Source organism: Myxozyma melibiosi, assembly GCF_037950935.1.
Source record: "Myxozyma melibiosi strain Phaff 52-87 chromosome Unknown BZA70scaffold_2, whole genome shotgun sequence".
NCBI classification, from domain to species: domain Eukaryota; kingdom Fungi; phylum Ascomycota; class Lipomycetes; order Lipomycetales; family Lipomycetaceae; genus Myxozyma; species Myxozyma melibiosi.
In genome coordinates, this window is record NW_027042916.1 from 476,726 (window position 1) to 490,776 (window position 14,051).

Genomic DNA, 14,051 nt, shown 5'->3' on the forward strand with positions numbered 1-14,051 from the left:
TCGAAATACTCCTATTACAGAGCACATCCAAACGCGGTCTAACTGATTATTTATCCCCAGCTAGTTGGCATCGTTCCTTCCCTCTTCTTTCCCGGAACTCCCTCCTCTTGTCTGCTGCGCCAGACTCTAAGTTCACGCTCTAGTCAGCTCAGCAGCTCTGACTTTTACAAACTCTTGACAGCTCTCTGTATGCACCAGCAAAGCCCTCATCGACTCATTCTTTTCTCCTGAAAATTCCGGCGCAGGCTAGCGAGCCGGCATACCCGAATAATCACATCTACCACCCACCACTCTCGTCCGCCGACGCAACCGCACCAAACGATATAAACACCACATAATTCCCCCTTCTGCGCTTGTGGATTACATAAAATATGTATTCTGACAAGTCTTGGCTGGTTCTCGTTAGTAGCACTGCCGTGTCTGTCAGCTCGCTTCAATCTGACGTTTATCGCCGAAAGACAGAGTCGTGGTCTCTCCAAACAGTCATTGCAACAGCTCAATCTACCACTGCGTGAGTGACATGACAAAAGAATAGTGACGTTATAACCCAGCCTGTATGTTCACGATGACGCAGGTGTGCAGCTTGACGTTTCGGCGTGTGCACAATGATAGATTTATTGTCATCATTATCCCCGACATGCACCCTCACGTCTCAATCGACAGCAACCCTCTTTCCAAACCCTCAAAGCAAGTTATGAACAGCTACTTACACACTAACCTTTCGTCTTATTTCTGGCTAGCTAATTGTCGTCCTGGTCGAAACATAGGGGATGCAGAGCTGGCGCTGGCTGTCGGCGATTAGAGGTGATGTCGCTGGTGTAGGATCAGGTATCCTGCGCGTCCCCAGCACTTTCAAGCATGACCCGACAAAACTTACTTCTGCTATTAAGAGATTCATGTGTGCCATTGTGAGAAGGAAAGTGATTTTCGCGTATCACTACAGCTCCAAAGAAATACAAAGACAGAATGAAACCACCCTCCGACGACAAATATCAAGATCGTCCGTGCACTATACAAAGTTCACAGCTCACGCGAGCCTACTACGCCCGAAAAGGAAAATACATACATGCCCTTGTTGTTTATTGAGTACTACTAAACGAAGCGAAACAAAACCAAAACACTTGAAAAAAACAGCAACAAAATGCAAAGCAGAAGGAAAGAAAAAGCGCCATTGTAGCTGCACCGACAACAAAACCCGAAGGAAGCAAGCACACGACCCAAGGAAAGGAAACACAAACGCGAAAACGCAAAGTATAAAGTCAAGAGAAGTCATATATATGTACGTCTGGAAACAGAAAACAAGAAAAAAAATCCTACAAGTGCCCGGATTCTCATAGCCCGCGCCCAAACTCCGTAAACATCATAAACACGCACACAGAACAAAAAACAAATAAAAAAGGAAATCAAACACAGAGCAAGAAGGTCTTCAAGCGATGAATCAGAGTTCAGCCAAAGACTATCCGCTTGGGAGGAATCTTGCTCCCCCGCGCTCGCTTCATAGACCACACTGGCTCCTGGTCTGCTCTGGCGACAGAGATCTTTGTCGCCTTCAAAGAGCAGCCACTTAGCACAAGAACCTTCATCGCGGCATTGAATCTGTAAACACATGGCCCGTCGCCAAAGATATTGCTGTGCAGCACCACGCCGGACAGACAGAGCTCAGACATCTCCGGCGCCATGCGCATAAGACTCTCCATTTCCTCCACCGTCCACACCGGTCTGTTGACATAATACGGCTTTCCCGGCTCGAGCGGCGGTTTGGGCGTGCCCAGGCAGCGGGCGCCGATCTTGACGTACTCGAGCGCGGGGAAGATCGAGCGGTAGGTGTCTTTGTCGCTGAGCAGCACGCCGCCTCGGCCGCGAAGGTTGTGTCGCTCGTAGGTGCCGCATTCGGCGGTCAGTCGTCGCAGGTTTGGCAGGCCGGTCTGTACTTTTGCTAGCGTGTTGACGAAATCGCCAAAGATGGAGAGGTGCAGGGTCAGTGCCTCGAGTCTGTAGAACGCTGTCGATCGCAGGTAGGGCGAGTGCACGCTCCAGTGCTGAAGGACCGTCATCACCGAGCGGTCGACAGAAAGCTCCTTGATTCCGCTCAGTCTGTGCTCTAAATTTGGAAACCGCTCAAGCAGCGGACAGTCCTCGCCGGAGCCGTGGTAGTGATACCACTGGCCGGGCGTCATTGTCATCTTTATGTCGAGCAGCACGCCGACGGTCGAGTCCTCGAGCTTGTCAGCCGTGTTGACGAAGATGGCCTCGATCGGCCGCGAAGGTATGTGCTCAAGCACGCGACCTAAATATCCGTACGTTCGAAAGCCCCGCGTGCTGGTGAAGTCGAGCGTGCCGCTGCGCCGGTCGAGATCATAGCGGAAGTACTCGTCCAGGAAGGTCTTCCACTCGCGGCAGACCATTGCGAGTGTGTGGATGAACGGGTAGGGAATGTACTTGAAGATCTCACATATGAGCTCGTTTGGAAGCTTGCTGAGTACTGTTGGGCGGCCGAGGCGGAGGACTGCGTTGCCGTCGTCGTGGGGGCCGACGGTGATGGCAGGTGCGGTCGCAGTCGAGACTGCGGTGATAGTTTCCGAGAACATTGTGAAGATCCCGGCAGGAAAGAGAAGGAGCGCAGACAGTGCTCTGTTTGAGTGTAGCAGAAGCGGAAGCAGATAGACCAACGAGACCTCAAACACTGATCACCAGCAGCCTTGTATGTCTTGTTAAGCTAATCTTCCCAGACTCCCAGGCCCAGTCCCGCAGCCCAAATCCATAACCCAAAACTCCCAAAAGCCCAAAGCCAGATCCTGTGACGCGCGAGCTGGGAGTTTGTTTTACGCTACGCCCGCCAGACGCGTGTGACAGGCGGATCACGCGTGACTCACCTGCCTGATTCGGTAAATTGATGTTTTCCTGCCCGGCTTGCGCTGTATTTACTCGTTGCTACTTCGGCTTTGCTAGGCTTCTTGTTCGTTACGGTTCTTGACTGACAGGCAGAGGGTGTTGCTAGTACTGAGAGCTAGTTGTGCCGCTTCTCGCCTCTCGCGGCCGCTGTATCGTCTGTCTTCTCCGCTCTCAGTCCACACCAGACTTCAAAAATAGACAGATCGTGTGGAAAAGTACAGTCTAGTTTAAGCCACCGAAACTGCACTCACTGCTAATTACGCTTCAAGATTCAGATTTCAACTCACTATGATAATACATTTTTTCTAGTATACACTATCTCAGGTATCGTTTATAGTAATTCAACGCTTCTATCTCCAAATAATCATCCTCTTCACCATAATCGTCACAAAGTATCTGCCACCGCTCATTCCAAAGTAAGCTTAATCGCATGCGCATCAGTCGTGTTACCCGCGGCAGGGGCGGTGAGAAGCAGCTCCTTTCCGGTCTTGCCCTCGGTCTCGCTCGTGCTGAACATAAATGGCGAAACGGATGCATACGACATGTCATAGTCCGCGCTCGAGTAGAGAACTTTCTTGTCGCTCGTAAACGGACCAGCTGGCGTGGGTCCGTATTCGATAATGAGAGTCGACGGATCATCAGCCGAGACGTAGACAAAAAGGTACGACCAGTGGTACTGCGAGTAGAAAATAGATGCACCGGTGTGGTATGCAAGTGTCTGCGTGATATCGTCGTTGGCCATCGCGAACCTGTCGCTACCGGTGAGTGAAAATACGGCGTCGGCAGAGATATCGTCGGCGGTGGTGGGCTCGGTGGTCGTCCATGATTTGGAAGACTGCAGCCAATACTGCCATGCTGACTTGTCATCGACTTGCTGGGCGGGAACAGACGCGAGGTACACATCCTGGTAGTTGTTCGTGTCGAGAGCGTACATGTAGACGACATGATTAATTCTCATCGTAGCAAAAACTCCCCAGTACAGCTGATTGTCTTCCGGCTTGCTAACAACTTCTCTCGACCGAGTGACGTTGAGAGTAGTCGCTCCTGACTCATCGACAGAAACCTCGTATTCGACCATAAACGATTCGGACGAACCGTCAGTCGATAGAGACTCATAAAACTGCACAGCCTTGGTATCCGAAAATGTCGCGCATTGCGAGCGGGCAACGGCGGTTTCGTGTGAAGTCTCGTAGTCCTGGGGAACCATTCGCCAATCCGTCGTATCTCCCTCTTCGTACTGGAGACCGTAGAAACTATCGACAATCATCGGCTCGTCGTGCAAGGTGTTCACATCATCGGACCCAGATTGCGCGGGAGAAAAATAGTTCCGGATAACATCCATAGAATTGATAGGGATACCGAGAAGAACCGTGTGGTTGTTGCTCAAGATCACATCACCCGTGAACCAGAGCGCACGCTTGCCAAAAGGGCAGTACGTGATGGGTGCATAGACTGTTGATTTAGTCTCAGTGTCGTTCGCGAAATTAAGGATGCCATAGTCCGTGACGCTCTCGATCGTGAAGTCGGTCGAGTGCGCTTTGCGTAACCATCTTGTCTTTGGGAAGATGACAAACGTGTCGATGATTGTCGAGAGCGAGAACTGGTTCGACAGAGGAGCAGAGAAGGCAACGTGGGCGAAGCACAGGAAAAAAGCCTGGATAACGAGAAGATTGTAAATCATGATTGCCAGCGAGTGTTGATGACCTTTACTTTTGCAGGGTATCTACCCAAGTATTTATATGGTAATGACCATTCCTCGCTATCACGATAACATCCAGTATAATAGAGGTATTAGGCTGCGTCATGCATAGCAGTAGTCATTATGTACAGTACGCTATGCTTATGAAGGATAAAAAATGTGACTGTGTAATGGGTGACATCCGCGTGGGCTGCCATCCGGCTTGACCACTTCGCTTCTAATCTCAGCTAGCTATGTGGTTGCCTAACCAGTAGCATAGAAGTCAGCTATATCTCAAAAACAAAAAACCGCTGCACTTCACAGATAAATCATCAATACAGTAAAATAATAATTTGATTCGCAGTAGAACTTCCTTGTTAACTTTCTTGTTCAGTTCTTCAGTCCTGCTCGGTGGAGAGATGCAACACGCAGCCGCACCAAGACGCGTCGAGCCAAAGCAGCATCACCGGTATGAGATTATGTACAGTGCACTATGCTTATAGAAGATAAAGATGTGATTGTTCAAGTGATGATATAATGAAAGTGCTTCCGTCGCGTCGGAGGACCCCTCCATAGCTGTTAGTCATGCAGGTGGCTTCACCATAGCACATCGCAGCAAATCCAACAAGGACCTCACAGACGATGGTGTTCAGTTCCAGCGCGCATTTCGCATTGAGCACGATAGCACTCAATACAGCATATTATCACTGCACAGAGCAATGACTAGATACAGCTAATCTGCTCCCTTGTCAGGAGCGCGCCTGTTCGCTATCAGGGCATGCGTCCTTGCAGCCGCACCCCAGAATTCGGAAGCAGTATCAGCGGTATGTGAACGCCCGCCTGGAAAAATACACATATCACATAATCGTGGAGAATCAGCATTCCTTTTTCAATGCGAAGTTGATAATCTGTACTTTTTCAGATACCTTTATCCAAAGCATGAGAAGCACAGAGTTAATTGAGGATCTTTCGAGCGTTAGATTGACGCGCGAGGAGGAAAACTAGATTTAGAGATGACAATACTAGTTCAGCAGGAGCTATAATGCAGCTATTACATCTACTGACAGCTATCAATAATTCACACAGACATCTTTCACTGTCAAAAAATGACATCGACTTAACACGGCTGATAGAGTTGGGCTGGTGCTGAGATGCAGCCGTATGTCTGCACAGCGTGGTAAGTTGCAGCATTTTATGAAAACCCTACCGCTGGACGCGCGGAGTGAGCCGCACGCCCTCTTACCTCAACAAGTAATTTTGTCAACAGACCGCTCGTCTGGCTCTTTGAAATGTCTGCTAGCCGATATCATGGATAGAATAACACTGCAGTATCAGATTAGTGAGCATTTGAGAGAAATTGGATTTTTATTAGAAATAGTGGACTACGAAGTTTGGACTACAGTCAGCAGGTCCTGACGATCTAGTCCCGATATCTTGACGGTCTGTCAGAATTCTTGACGTGCTTTATGTTAATACACATACGGCTACTATATAATTATGCTGTCTCAACTAAGATTCGTACTCAAGCCATTAAAACTCCATCACATATTCGTTACACTTCACCACCTACTCAAGCCACACATCTCACTCGAACGTGATCTTAATCGCGTGCGGAGACGTAACCGCGCCCGCTGCTGGGGCCGTGAGAAGCAGTTCCTTTCCAGTCTCGCCTTCAATCTCGCTCGTGCTGAACATAAATGGCGAAACGGATGCATACGACATATCATAGTCTGCATTCGAGTAGAGAACTTTCTTGTCGCTCGTAAACGGACCAGCTGGCGTGGGTCCGTATTCGATAATGAGAGTCGACGAATCATCAGCCGAGACGTAGACGAAAAGGTACGACCAGTGGTATTGCGAGTAGAAAATAGATGCGCCGGTGTGGTATGCAAGTGTCTGCGTGATATCGTCGTTGGCCATCGCGAACCTGTCGCTACCGGTGAGTGAAAATACGGCGTCGGCAGAGATATCGTCGGCGGTGGTGGGCTCGGTGGTCGTCCATGATTTGGAAGACTGCAGCCAATACTGCCATGCTGACTTGTCATCGACTTGCTGGGCGGGAACAGACGCGAGGTAGACATCCTGGTAGTTGTTCGTGTCGAGAGCGTACATATAGACGACATGGTTGATCCTCATCGTCGCAAAGACTCCCCAGTACAGCTGATTATCTGCCGACTTGCTGGTGACTTCGTCCGACCGAGTGACGTTAAGAGTAGTCGCTCCTGACTCGTCAACAGAGACCTCGTACTCAACCATAAACGAGCCGTACGAACCATCAGTCGATATGGACTCGTAAAACTGCACAGCCTTGGTATCCGAGAACGTGGCGCATGGCGAGCGAGCAACGGCGGTGTCGCGTAACAACTCAGATTCTATGGGAACCATTCGCCAATCCGTTTCTTCACCCTCTATGTAGCGGAAAGCGTTGTAAACCGTACCAAACATAGGCCTGTCGTACAGGGTATTCACACTATCGGACCCAGAATGCGCGGGAGAAAAGTAGTTCCGGACAGGATCGATATACGGGAGAAGAGGTCCGGCCTGCAAGAGCACATCACCCGTGAACCAGAACGCACGCTCGCCAAAGGGGCAGTACGTGACGGGTGCGTAGATTGTTGATTCAGAGGCAGCGCTGCCCAGGAAATTAAAGCTGCCATAGTCCGTGACGTTCTCGATCGTGAAGTCGGTCGAGTGCGCTTTGCGTAACCATCTTGTCTTGGGGAAGATGACGAACGAGTCTATGATGGTGGAGAGCGAGAACGAGTTCGTCAGGGGAGCAGAGGAGGCGACGCTGGCCAAGTACAGGAAGAGAGCCTGAATGGCGAGAAGGTTGTAAATCATGCTGACAGTGAGTGTTGATGGCCTTTACTTTGGCAGGGTATCTACCCAAGTATTTATACGCACGTTAATGACCTTCCCCGTCATCGAGATATCATCCAGTACAATAGGCGGATCATGCAGCGTAATGCATTGCGGTGGTCATAATGAATATGACATTATGCTTATAGAGAGAAATGTGACTGTGCACTGGGTGATATCTTCATAGACTGCCATCCAGCTTGAGCACTTCACTTCACTTCCAATCTCAGCTAGCTATGTGGTTGCCTTACCGATAGCATAGCAGTCAACTATACCTCAAGAACAAAAGATCTTGCACTTTATAAACAGATCATCAATACAGTAAAGCAATAGCTTGATTCGCAGTTGAACTACTCTGCTCTGTTCTCCAGTCCCACTCGGTAGAGAGACGCATCACGCAGCCGCACCAAGACGCGTCGAACCAAAGCAGCGTCAGCGGTATGTGAAAGCCCGCCTGAGAAATGAGAGGAAAGTCCAGTAAACCATTAAATTTTGAAAATGACAGTTCCATGACAGCTGCTGTCAAAATTTTCTGCTTTTCGAGATATGTCCTCCTTCATGAGATGAAAAGCGCTGAGCTGATCGAAGATGTTTAGACTGAGAGATTCGAGAGTATGATCTAGAATGCTTATCGACGGTATTGGCGTATCAGATACTCCTATATAGCAGGTCTTCTAAAATCATTTTCAGCCATCACGGTCATCTCTCATCCCTATTCCATCGCCATCATTATCATACAGACGCACGTATATGCTGTCCCGATGTTTGCAAACCGTGGTAAGTTGCATTTCGAAGAAAGCCCTACGCGTAACTGGGCGTACTATGCAACTGAGCCGCACGCGCTCCCTGAAAACCTTCCCCGATGAAATTTATCCACTGCGAGAAGACGCACTAAATCCGAGATAATCCAGCTCGTTGACTGCTCAGAAGGCGGAGTAGTGCACAGAAATGCCTTCTCCCGATGAACCCCATCAGCAAAAACTTGTCTTTGCTCAACGAAAACGACAGATCCTGGATGAGCTGAACTCCCCGCTGCCGGATCTAAGTCCCAAAGGTGGTCCGGATGTTCAGATACTGCCGCTGCTCGAGCTGATTAACCGGCACGAAGACCTGGTCAGTACCTCCTCGTGTGCGGGACGGGTAGCTGTGTATGCTGAAGGTGTGAGGGCGAAGGGTGTGGGTAAAAACGGCGCAGGGCGACGTGGTGATGATGGTGACGACGAACAAGTCAACGACGACGACGAAGAGCTGGCGCAGGCGCCGGCTGTCTTGGTCGGCGGCAAAGGTAGCGGAGGACGATGGCTCTATGTGACACACGATGCCCCGCTTGCACAGCCAGATTTTGGCAAGACATGGAGCGAGTTTTTGTACGGAGGCCTGAAAACTACCACGGTAGGTACCGACGCGGATCCGCGCGATACTCTACAACGACGATATGTGCACTTCAAGTTCGAGCCACTGGTGAGTACCCGTCCTTGATTTATATTTGCCGATTTTGTTTGCGGTTAGCTTACGTTGAAAACAGATTCTGCATGTGCTCTGCGCGGACTACGCCGTCGCCATGAAACTGCTCGGTATAGCACTCGCAGCCGGCTTCCGCGAGTCGGGCTACAACGGCAACATCCTCGCGATCCGCTGCTCCTTGCGCATCGACTCCCCTGTCGGTTTCCTCTCTCCTGACGACGAAGACGCGGTAGTCCCTCTCGTTGACGACACATATCTCGCGCATCTGATGGCTATGGCATCCGAGCGGTTTACAGAAAACAAAAGACGGACGGACAGACTGTTTGCGAGTATAGAAAAGAGTATGGGATTACACCCCGACGCAGCAAAAGTTGAGTCGAAAGAGGAACGGCGGATACGGAAGAGGGCGGAGGGTCTGCGGAAGCAGCAGGAGATGCTGCGAGAGCAGACTTTGAAACAGGAGCATGAGCAGTAGTGACCGCTGTTGTTGTACTCTACTTGTAATATATCTTGGACAATTTGAACGGTTCAGACAAATTTCTACTGATTTAAGCGCACTATAATCCCCTTGAAGAAAGCTTCATTTTTACTGTATACCGATAGGAAAAAATAACAAAATGAATGGCATCGATAGTGATAAAAAAACCAAAAACAAATGGACCCCTGTATACCAATAGTGCAAAACAAAATGATAAAAAAGAAAGACTGAACGTACGTCAAAACGCATCCTGCTCATCTTTTGAAAACCACACCTCCAAACTCTATAATCTAGTTCTTCTCCAAAGCCTGCAGCTGCACAAGGTCAAAGTACTTGCCCTTGTTCGCCAGCAGCTGCTGGTGGCTTCCACTCTCAAGAATCCGGCCGTTCTCAAACACGTAGATGATATCCGCGTTCTGGATCGTGCTGAGGCGGTGCGCAACCGCGATCGTGGTGCGGCCCTTGGCGGCAACGTCGAGGGCGGCCTGCACGACCTTCTCGGACTCACTATCGAGCGCCGAGGTGGCTTCGTCAAGAAGAAGGACCTTGGGCTCGCGAATCAGAGCGCGTGCAATGGCAATACGCTGCTTCTGGCCACCGGAGAGGAGGGCTCCCTTGGAACCGCAGAGGGTGTCGTATCCGTCGGGCAAAGACATGATGAGGTCGTGAATGTTTGCCGAGCGGCAGGCCTGTTCGATCTGCTCGTCCGTCACGGGGGTGGGAGAGCCGAGCGCGACGTTATACCGGATGCTGCCAGCGTAGAGGACAGGCTCCTGCTGGACAAGAGCGATCTGCGATCTGTAGGAGGCCACGTTGAGAGTCGAGATGTCGACGCCATCGAGCGTAACCATTCCTCGCTGTGGGCGATAGAACGACTCGATGAGACCGATAGTCGTACTCTTTCCGCATCCAGACGATCCAACAAGAGCGATGAACTGACCCTTCTTGACCTTCAAGTTCAGGCCGCGAAGAACAGGCACATTCATGCGGGTAGGATATCTGAAGTGCACATCATGGAACTCGATCTCACCGTTAACCTTCTCCGAGTCGATCTTGGTTCCTTCGGTGCTCTCGGAATCAATGGTAGGCTCGGCCTCGAGCAGCGCCTTGATGTTGCGTCCAGCACGGAGCGCCTTACCCATCTCGGGAGCGAACGTGAAAACGGTGGTGATACTCTCGGATCCAAACACAACAGTCAAAAAGATGAGGAAAAACTGGTACAGCGAGTACTCTCCCGACGCAACGAGCTGACCGCCGTAGTAGAATCCAAGAGCCATGATGTAGTACTGCATTCCGCGCGAGAAGCCGTCGAAGATAGCAGACTTGTTGCTTGCGCCACGGTTGCTCTTGACCGTGCGCGCAAGACTGGCGCGGTAGCGCTCCATGATCTCTTCCTCGCGCGTGAGCGAGAGGACAGTACGGATGGCGGAGGTGGCCTCGCAGGCGTAGTCGGACGAAGAGGTGTTCTCCTCCTTTGTCTGTTCCATGTAGTTTGCAAGGAATCGGAAGCGGAAGTATCCAATAACGAGAATAAGAGGAACGGTAGCAAACATGACAAGACCGAGCTTGTATCCGACAAAGAGCGAGAAGATAAGACCTCCAATCATGACAACCATCGACTCAACCATCTTGTTTGTGGTCTCTCCTCCAAGGGCATCGATACTCTGCGCATCGCTTGCGAGCGACGAAGTGAGGACACCGACCGAGTGCTCGCTCATGTCAAAGAACGAGACGTCTTGGCGCAAGAGCTGGCGGAACGACATGCCGCGCAGACGGCGGACGAGTCGGCTAGAGGCGTAACCGAAAGTGATACCAGCGACGGAGTTGGAGAAGAACAAAACGGCACCGTGCATGAAGATGAACGCGGCAAGGGGGTAGACTGCGCGTCGGAGCATGTCGTAGTAGTACGGGGTTCCGTACTCCTGCAGGTAGGTAAGAGCAAAAGCATAGAGAACCGACAATCCGATATAAGCAATACCAGTCAAGGCGCCCGAGTACAATCCCAAAAGCATGGCAGCAAGATCCTTTCTGCCGATCCTGAAGAGCATCTTCATGATTGTGAAAGCAGAAGCAAGCTCCTCGGTCTCGCCGGTGGCGGAATCAAAGATACCCTCGGTAGCAGTAGTGTTAACCTTAGCAAGCGACGACATCTCAATGCCGGCCTTCTCATCAAGCTGTGCCTCGCCATCGTCGGCGTCAGGAGTAGCCACAAACGACTCGGCGACACCAGCAATGCTCTGGGCCTCAACGAGACCAAAGTATTCACCCTTCTTTTCGATAAGCTCGTTGTGAGTGCCTTGCTCGAGAATAACGCCAGTACGCATAACCACAATGAGATCAGCATCCTTGATCGTCGACAATCTGTGTGCAATGACCTATTTCACATGTTAGCATCCGATAAACTCTGGCTTGACAGAAATTACTTACAATAGTAGTACGGTTCTTCGACGCGCGGTCGAGAGCCTCCTGGACAACTCCTTCACTCTTGGTGTCAAGAGCAGAGGTAGCCTCGTCAAGCAACAAAATCTTGGGGTTCGAGACAATAGCACGAGCAATCGCAATACGCTGTTTCTGACCACCGCTCATAAGGAATCCACGCTCTCCGACCTCGGTGTCCAAGCCATCAGGCAGATCGCAGATGAAGTCCCAGGCATTAGCCTGCTTGCAGGCGTCGATGATCAGATCCATCTTCTCCTCACGCGAGGCGTGCTCGTACTTGGTTCCGATGAGACCGTAGGAGATGTTCTCAAAGATCGAGACAGCGAAAAGATTGGGTTCCTGAGACACAAGGGCGATGTTCTGACGCAGCCAGCGGATGTTGAGCTCCGTGATATCATGGCCGTCCAGAGTGATGAGACCCTCGAGCGGATTATAGAAGCGTTCGATAAGACCGATGATGGTACTCTTTCCAGATCCGGAAGAACCAACCAGAGCAACAGTCTTTCCGGCAGGAATCTTCAGCGAGAAGTTACGAAGAACAGTGACGTTAGGGCGCGAGGGGTAGATGAAGCGAACGTCGTTGAGCTCGATGTCTCCGTTGATAGTGGCCAGCTTCTCGCCAGTCTCGACTGAGGAGTCGATGGCGGACTTGCGGTCGATGGTAGCAAAGATCTTGGTGGAAGCAGCGAGACCCGCGGAGATGTTTGCGAGGTAAGGCGAGATGATCGTGAACGCAAAAGCACCTTGGAACAAAGCCATAACGCACTAGAAAGAGTCAGTAACTTCTTTAAAGAAGAGGGCGTTCACAAAGAAAGAAAACGTACAGTCATCATGATGCCAACGGAGACCTTGTCCTCAGTCAGGAGACGGGTTCCCTGCCAGTAAGTGAGCGCATCGATACCAAAGGCAAACATGTGGACAAGACCAGACTGGATTCCACTAGCATAACCAGCTCTGAGATCCCAGGCCTCAGAAACCTGCAGGAACTTATCGAAAGCCTGGACCATGCAGTCCTGAATACCAAACGCCTTAACGTTGCGCACGCTGGAGATAGCCTCCTCAGCTAGGGTGGCACCACCACCATATCCAGACTGCGAGCGCTCGGCGAACTTGGTGACGACCTTGGAGCCGATGAGACTGACAACAATAATGGCAACTACGTTTCCAAGGATAATAGCGGTAAGCTCGGCGGACTGAGTGAAAGACAGGATGATGGAGCTAATGAAGGTCGTAGTGTGAGAGATCACGTAGGCAACCTTCTCTGACATTGCGTCCTGCACAAGGACAGTGTCGGAAGCGATACGGGTGGTGATTTCTCCAGCGCCAAGCTTGTCGAAGTAGCCAATGTTCTGGCGCAAGGTAGCAGCGAGATATTCCTCGCGAACACGGGAGGCAAGGACTTCAGCGCGGTCGATGAAGATGAAGGATTTGATGTAGGTCAAGAGAGAGACGGCGGTCGCGATGAGGAAAAGAGCGAGCGAGTAGCGGCTAATGCTACGGAGGAATTCCTCAGATGACATTGCGTAGTACTCGTAGTTGTTGCCGGTGTAGTTGCCGTAGCCCATGTCGAAGGTGTAGTTGCCATCGGTAGGATAGTACCAGGAGCTCGAGGTTTCGTTGTAGACCATTCCTTCGGTCTTGTTGAAGTACTCATAGGTGCTGTTGCCCCACATATTTGTCATACCGGTGGGGAGATTTGTGAACTGTTCGGTAGCAAAGCCAAAGACATAGGACATGAGGGGACGCATGAGTCCCTCGAGGATAGAAGCAGCGACACCGCCAAAGAGGATGATCAAGTCTCTTCTGTTTGCATAGCGGAACAGTCTAAAGAAGGAAGCCGAGACCTCAGGAACAGAGATCTGCTGTCTCAAGACTTCGGCATCTTTTTCAGGAAGACCAGAGAACTCGTCGTCGAGACCTTGGATGGAGGAGTATCCCTTGCGGGTGGATGCTGAGCTGACAGACTTTGAGTCCTCGCTGACAGCCTTTGAGGTTACAGTGAGGGGTGCCTTCTCGTCGTCGTATTTCGCCATGGTTGGGGTATGATAATAATCTACTCCGGGGCGCGAGGAAAGAAAGGTGGGGAGGGGAGGGAAGGAAAGAGGAGAGAGAGGCAAACAGGAAAAAGAGTGACGGGGTGTATACGAGCGATTTGATAGAGAAAAGCCAGAGGAAGAGAGATGGGAGGTAGAGTTCGAGGAGGGCGGCCTATCAGCGCCACAGGTCAAGAGCAGGAGGTTG

General features: G+C 50.9%; 5 protein-coding genes across 5 annotated transcripts; 1 reads left to right on the forward strand and 4 right to left on the reverse strand.

The window, feature by feature from the left end:
- Positions 1-1,391: 1,391 nt before the first annotated feature.
- Positions 1,392-2,903, reverse strand: BZA70DRAFT_110975 (uncharacterized protein). The gene has a single exon (XM_064909408.1). It carries the CDS (start codon positions 2,586-2,588, stop codon positions 1,446-1,448), a length of 1,143 nt encoding a protein of 380 aa, XP_064769695.1. The 5' UTR covers positions 2,589-2,903; the 3' UTR covers positions 1,392-1,445.
- Positions 2,904-3,298: 395 nt separating this feature from the next.
- On the reverse strand, positions 3,299-4,573 carry BZA70DRAFT_288132 (uncharacterized protein; the record flags this gene model as incomplete). Its single annotated transcript, XM_064914007.1, has 1 exon — positions 3,299-4,573. The coding sequence occupies one exon, from the start codon at positions 4,571-4,573 to the stop codon at positions 3,299-3,301; it is 1,275 nt and encodes a 424-aa protein (XP_064769696.1).
- Positions 4,574-6,154: 1,581 nt separating this feature from the next.
- Positions 6,155-7,411, reverse strand: BZA70DRAFT_266087 (uncharacterized protein; the record flags this gene model as incomplete). Its single annotated transcript, XM_064911005.1, has 1 exon — positions 6,155-7,411. The coding sequence occupies one exon, from the start codon at positions 7,409-7,411 to the stop codon at positions 6,155-6,157; it is 1,257 nt and encodes a 418-aa protein (XP_064769697.1).
- Positions 7,412-8,060: 649 nt separating this feature from the next.
- Positions 8,061-9,368, forward strand: BZA70DRAFT_303289 (tRNA wybutosine-synthesizing protein; the record flags this gene model as incomplete). Its single annotated transcript, XM_064914753.1, has 2 exons — positions 8,061-8,890; positions 8,955-9,368. The coding sequence occupies exons 1-2, from the start codon at positions 8,378-8,380 to the stop codon at positions 9,366-9,368; spliced, it is 927 nt and encodes a 308-aa protein (XP_064769698.1). The 5' UTR covers positions 8,061-8,377.
- Positions 9,369-9,431: 63 nt separating this feature from the next.
- On the reverse strand, positions 9,432-13,843 carry BZA70DRAFT_255262 (P-loop containing nucleoside triphosphate hydrolase protein; the record flags this gene model as incomplete). The annotated part of the gene is made up of 4 exons (XM_064910775.1): positions 9,432-11,746; positions 11,799-12,575; positions 12,635-13,298; positions 13,461-13,843. 4 exons carry the CDS (start codon positions 13,841-13,843, stop codon positions 9,662-9,664), a joined length of 3,909 nt encoding a protein of 1,302 aa, XP_064769699.1. The 3' UTR covers positions 9,432-9,661.
- Between the last annotated feature and the right edge of the window lie 208 nt (positions 13,844-14,051).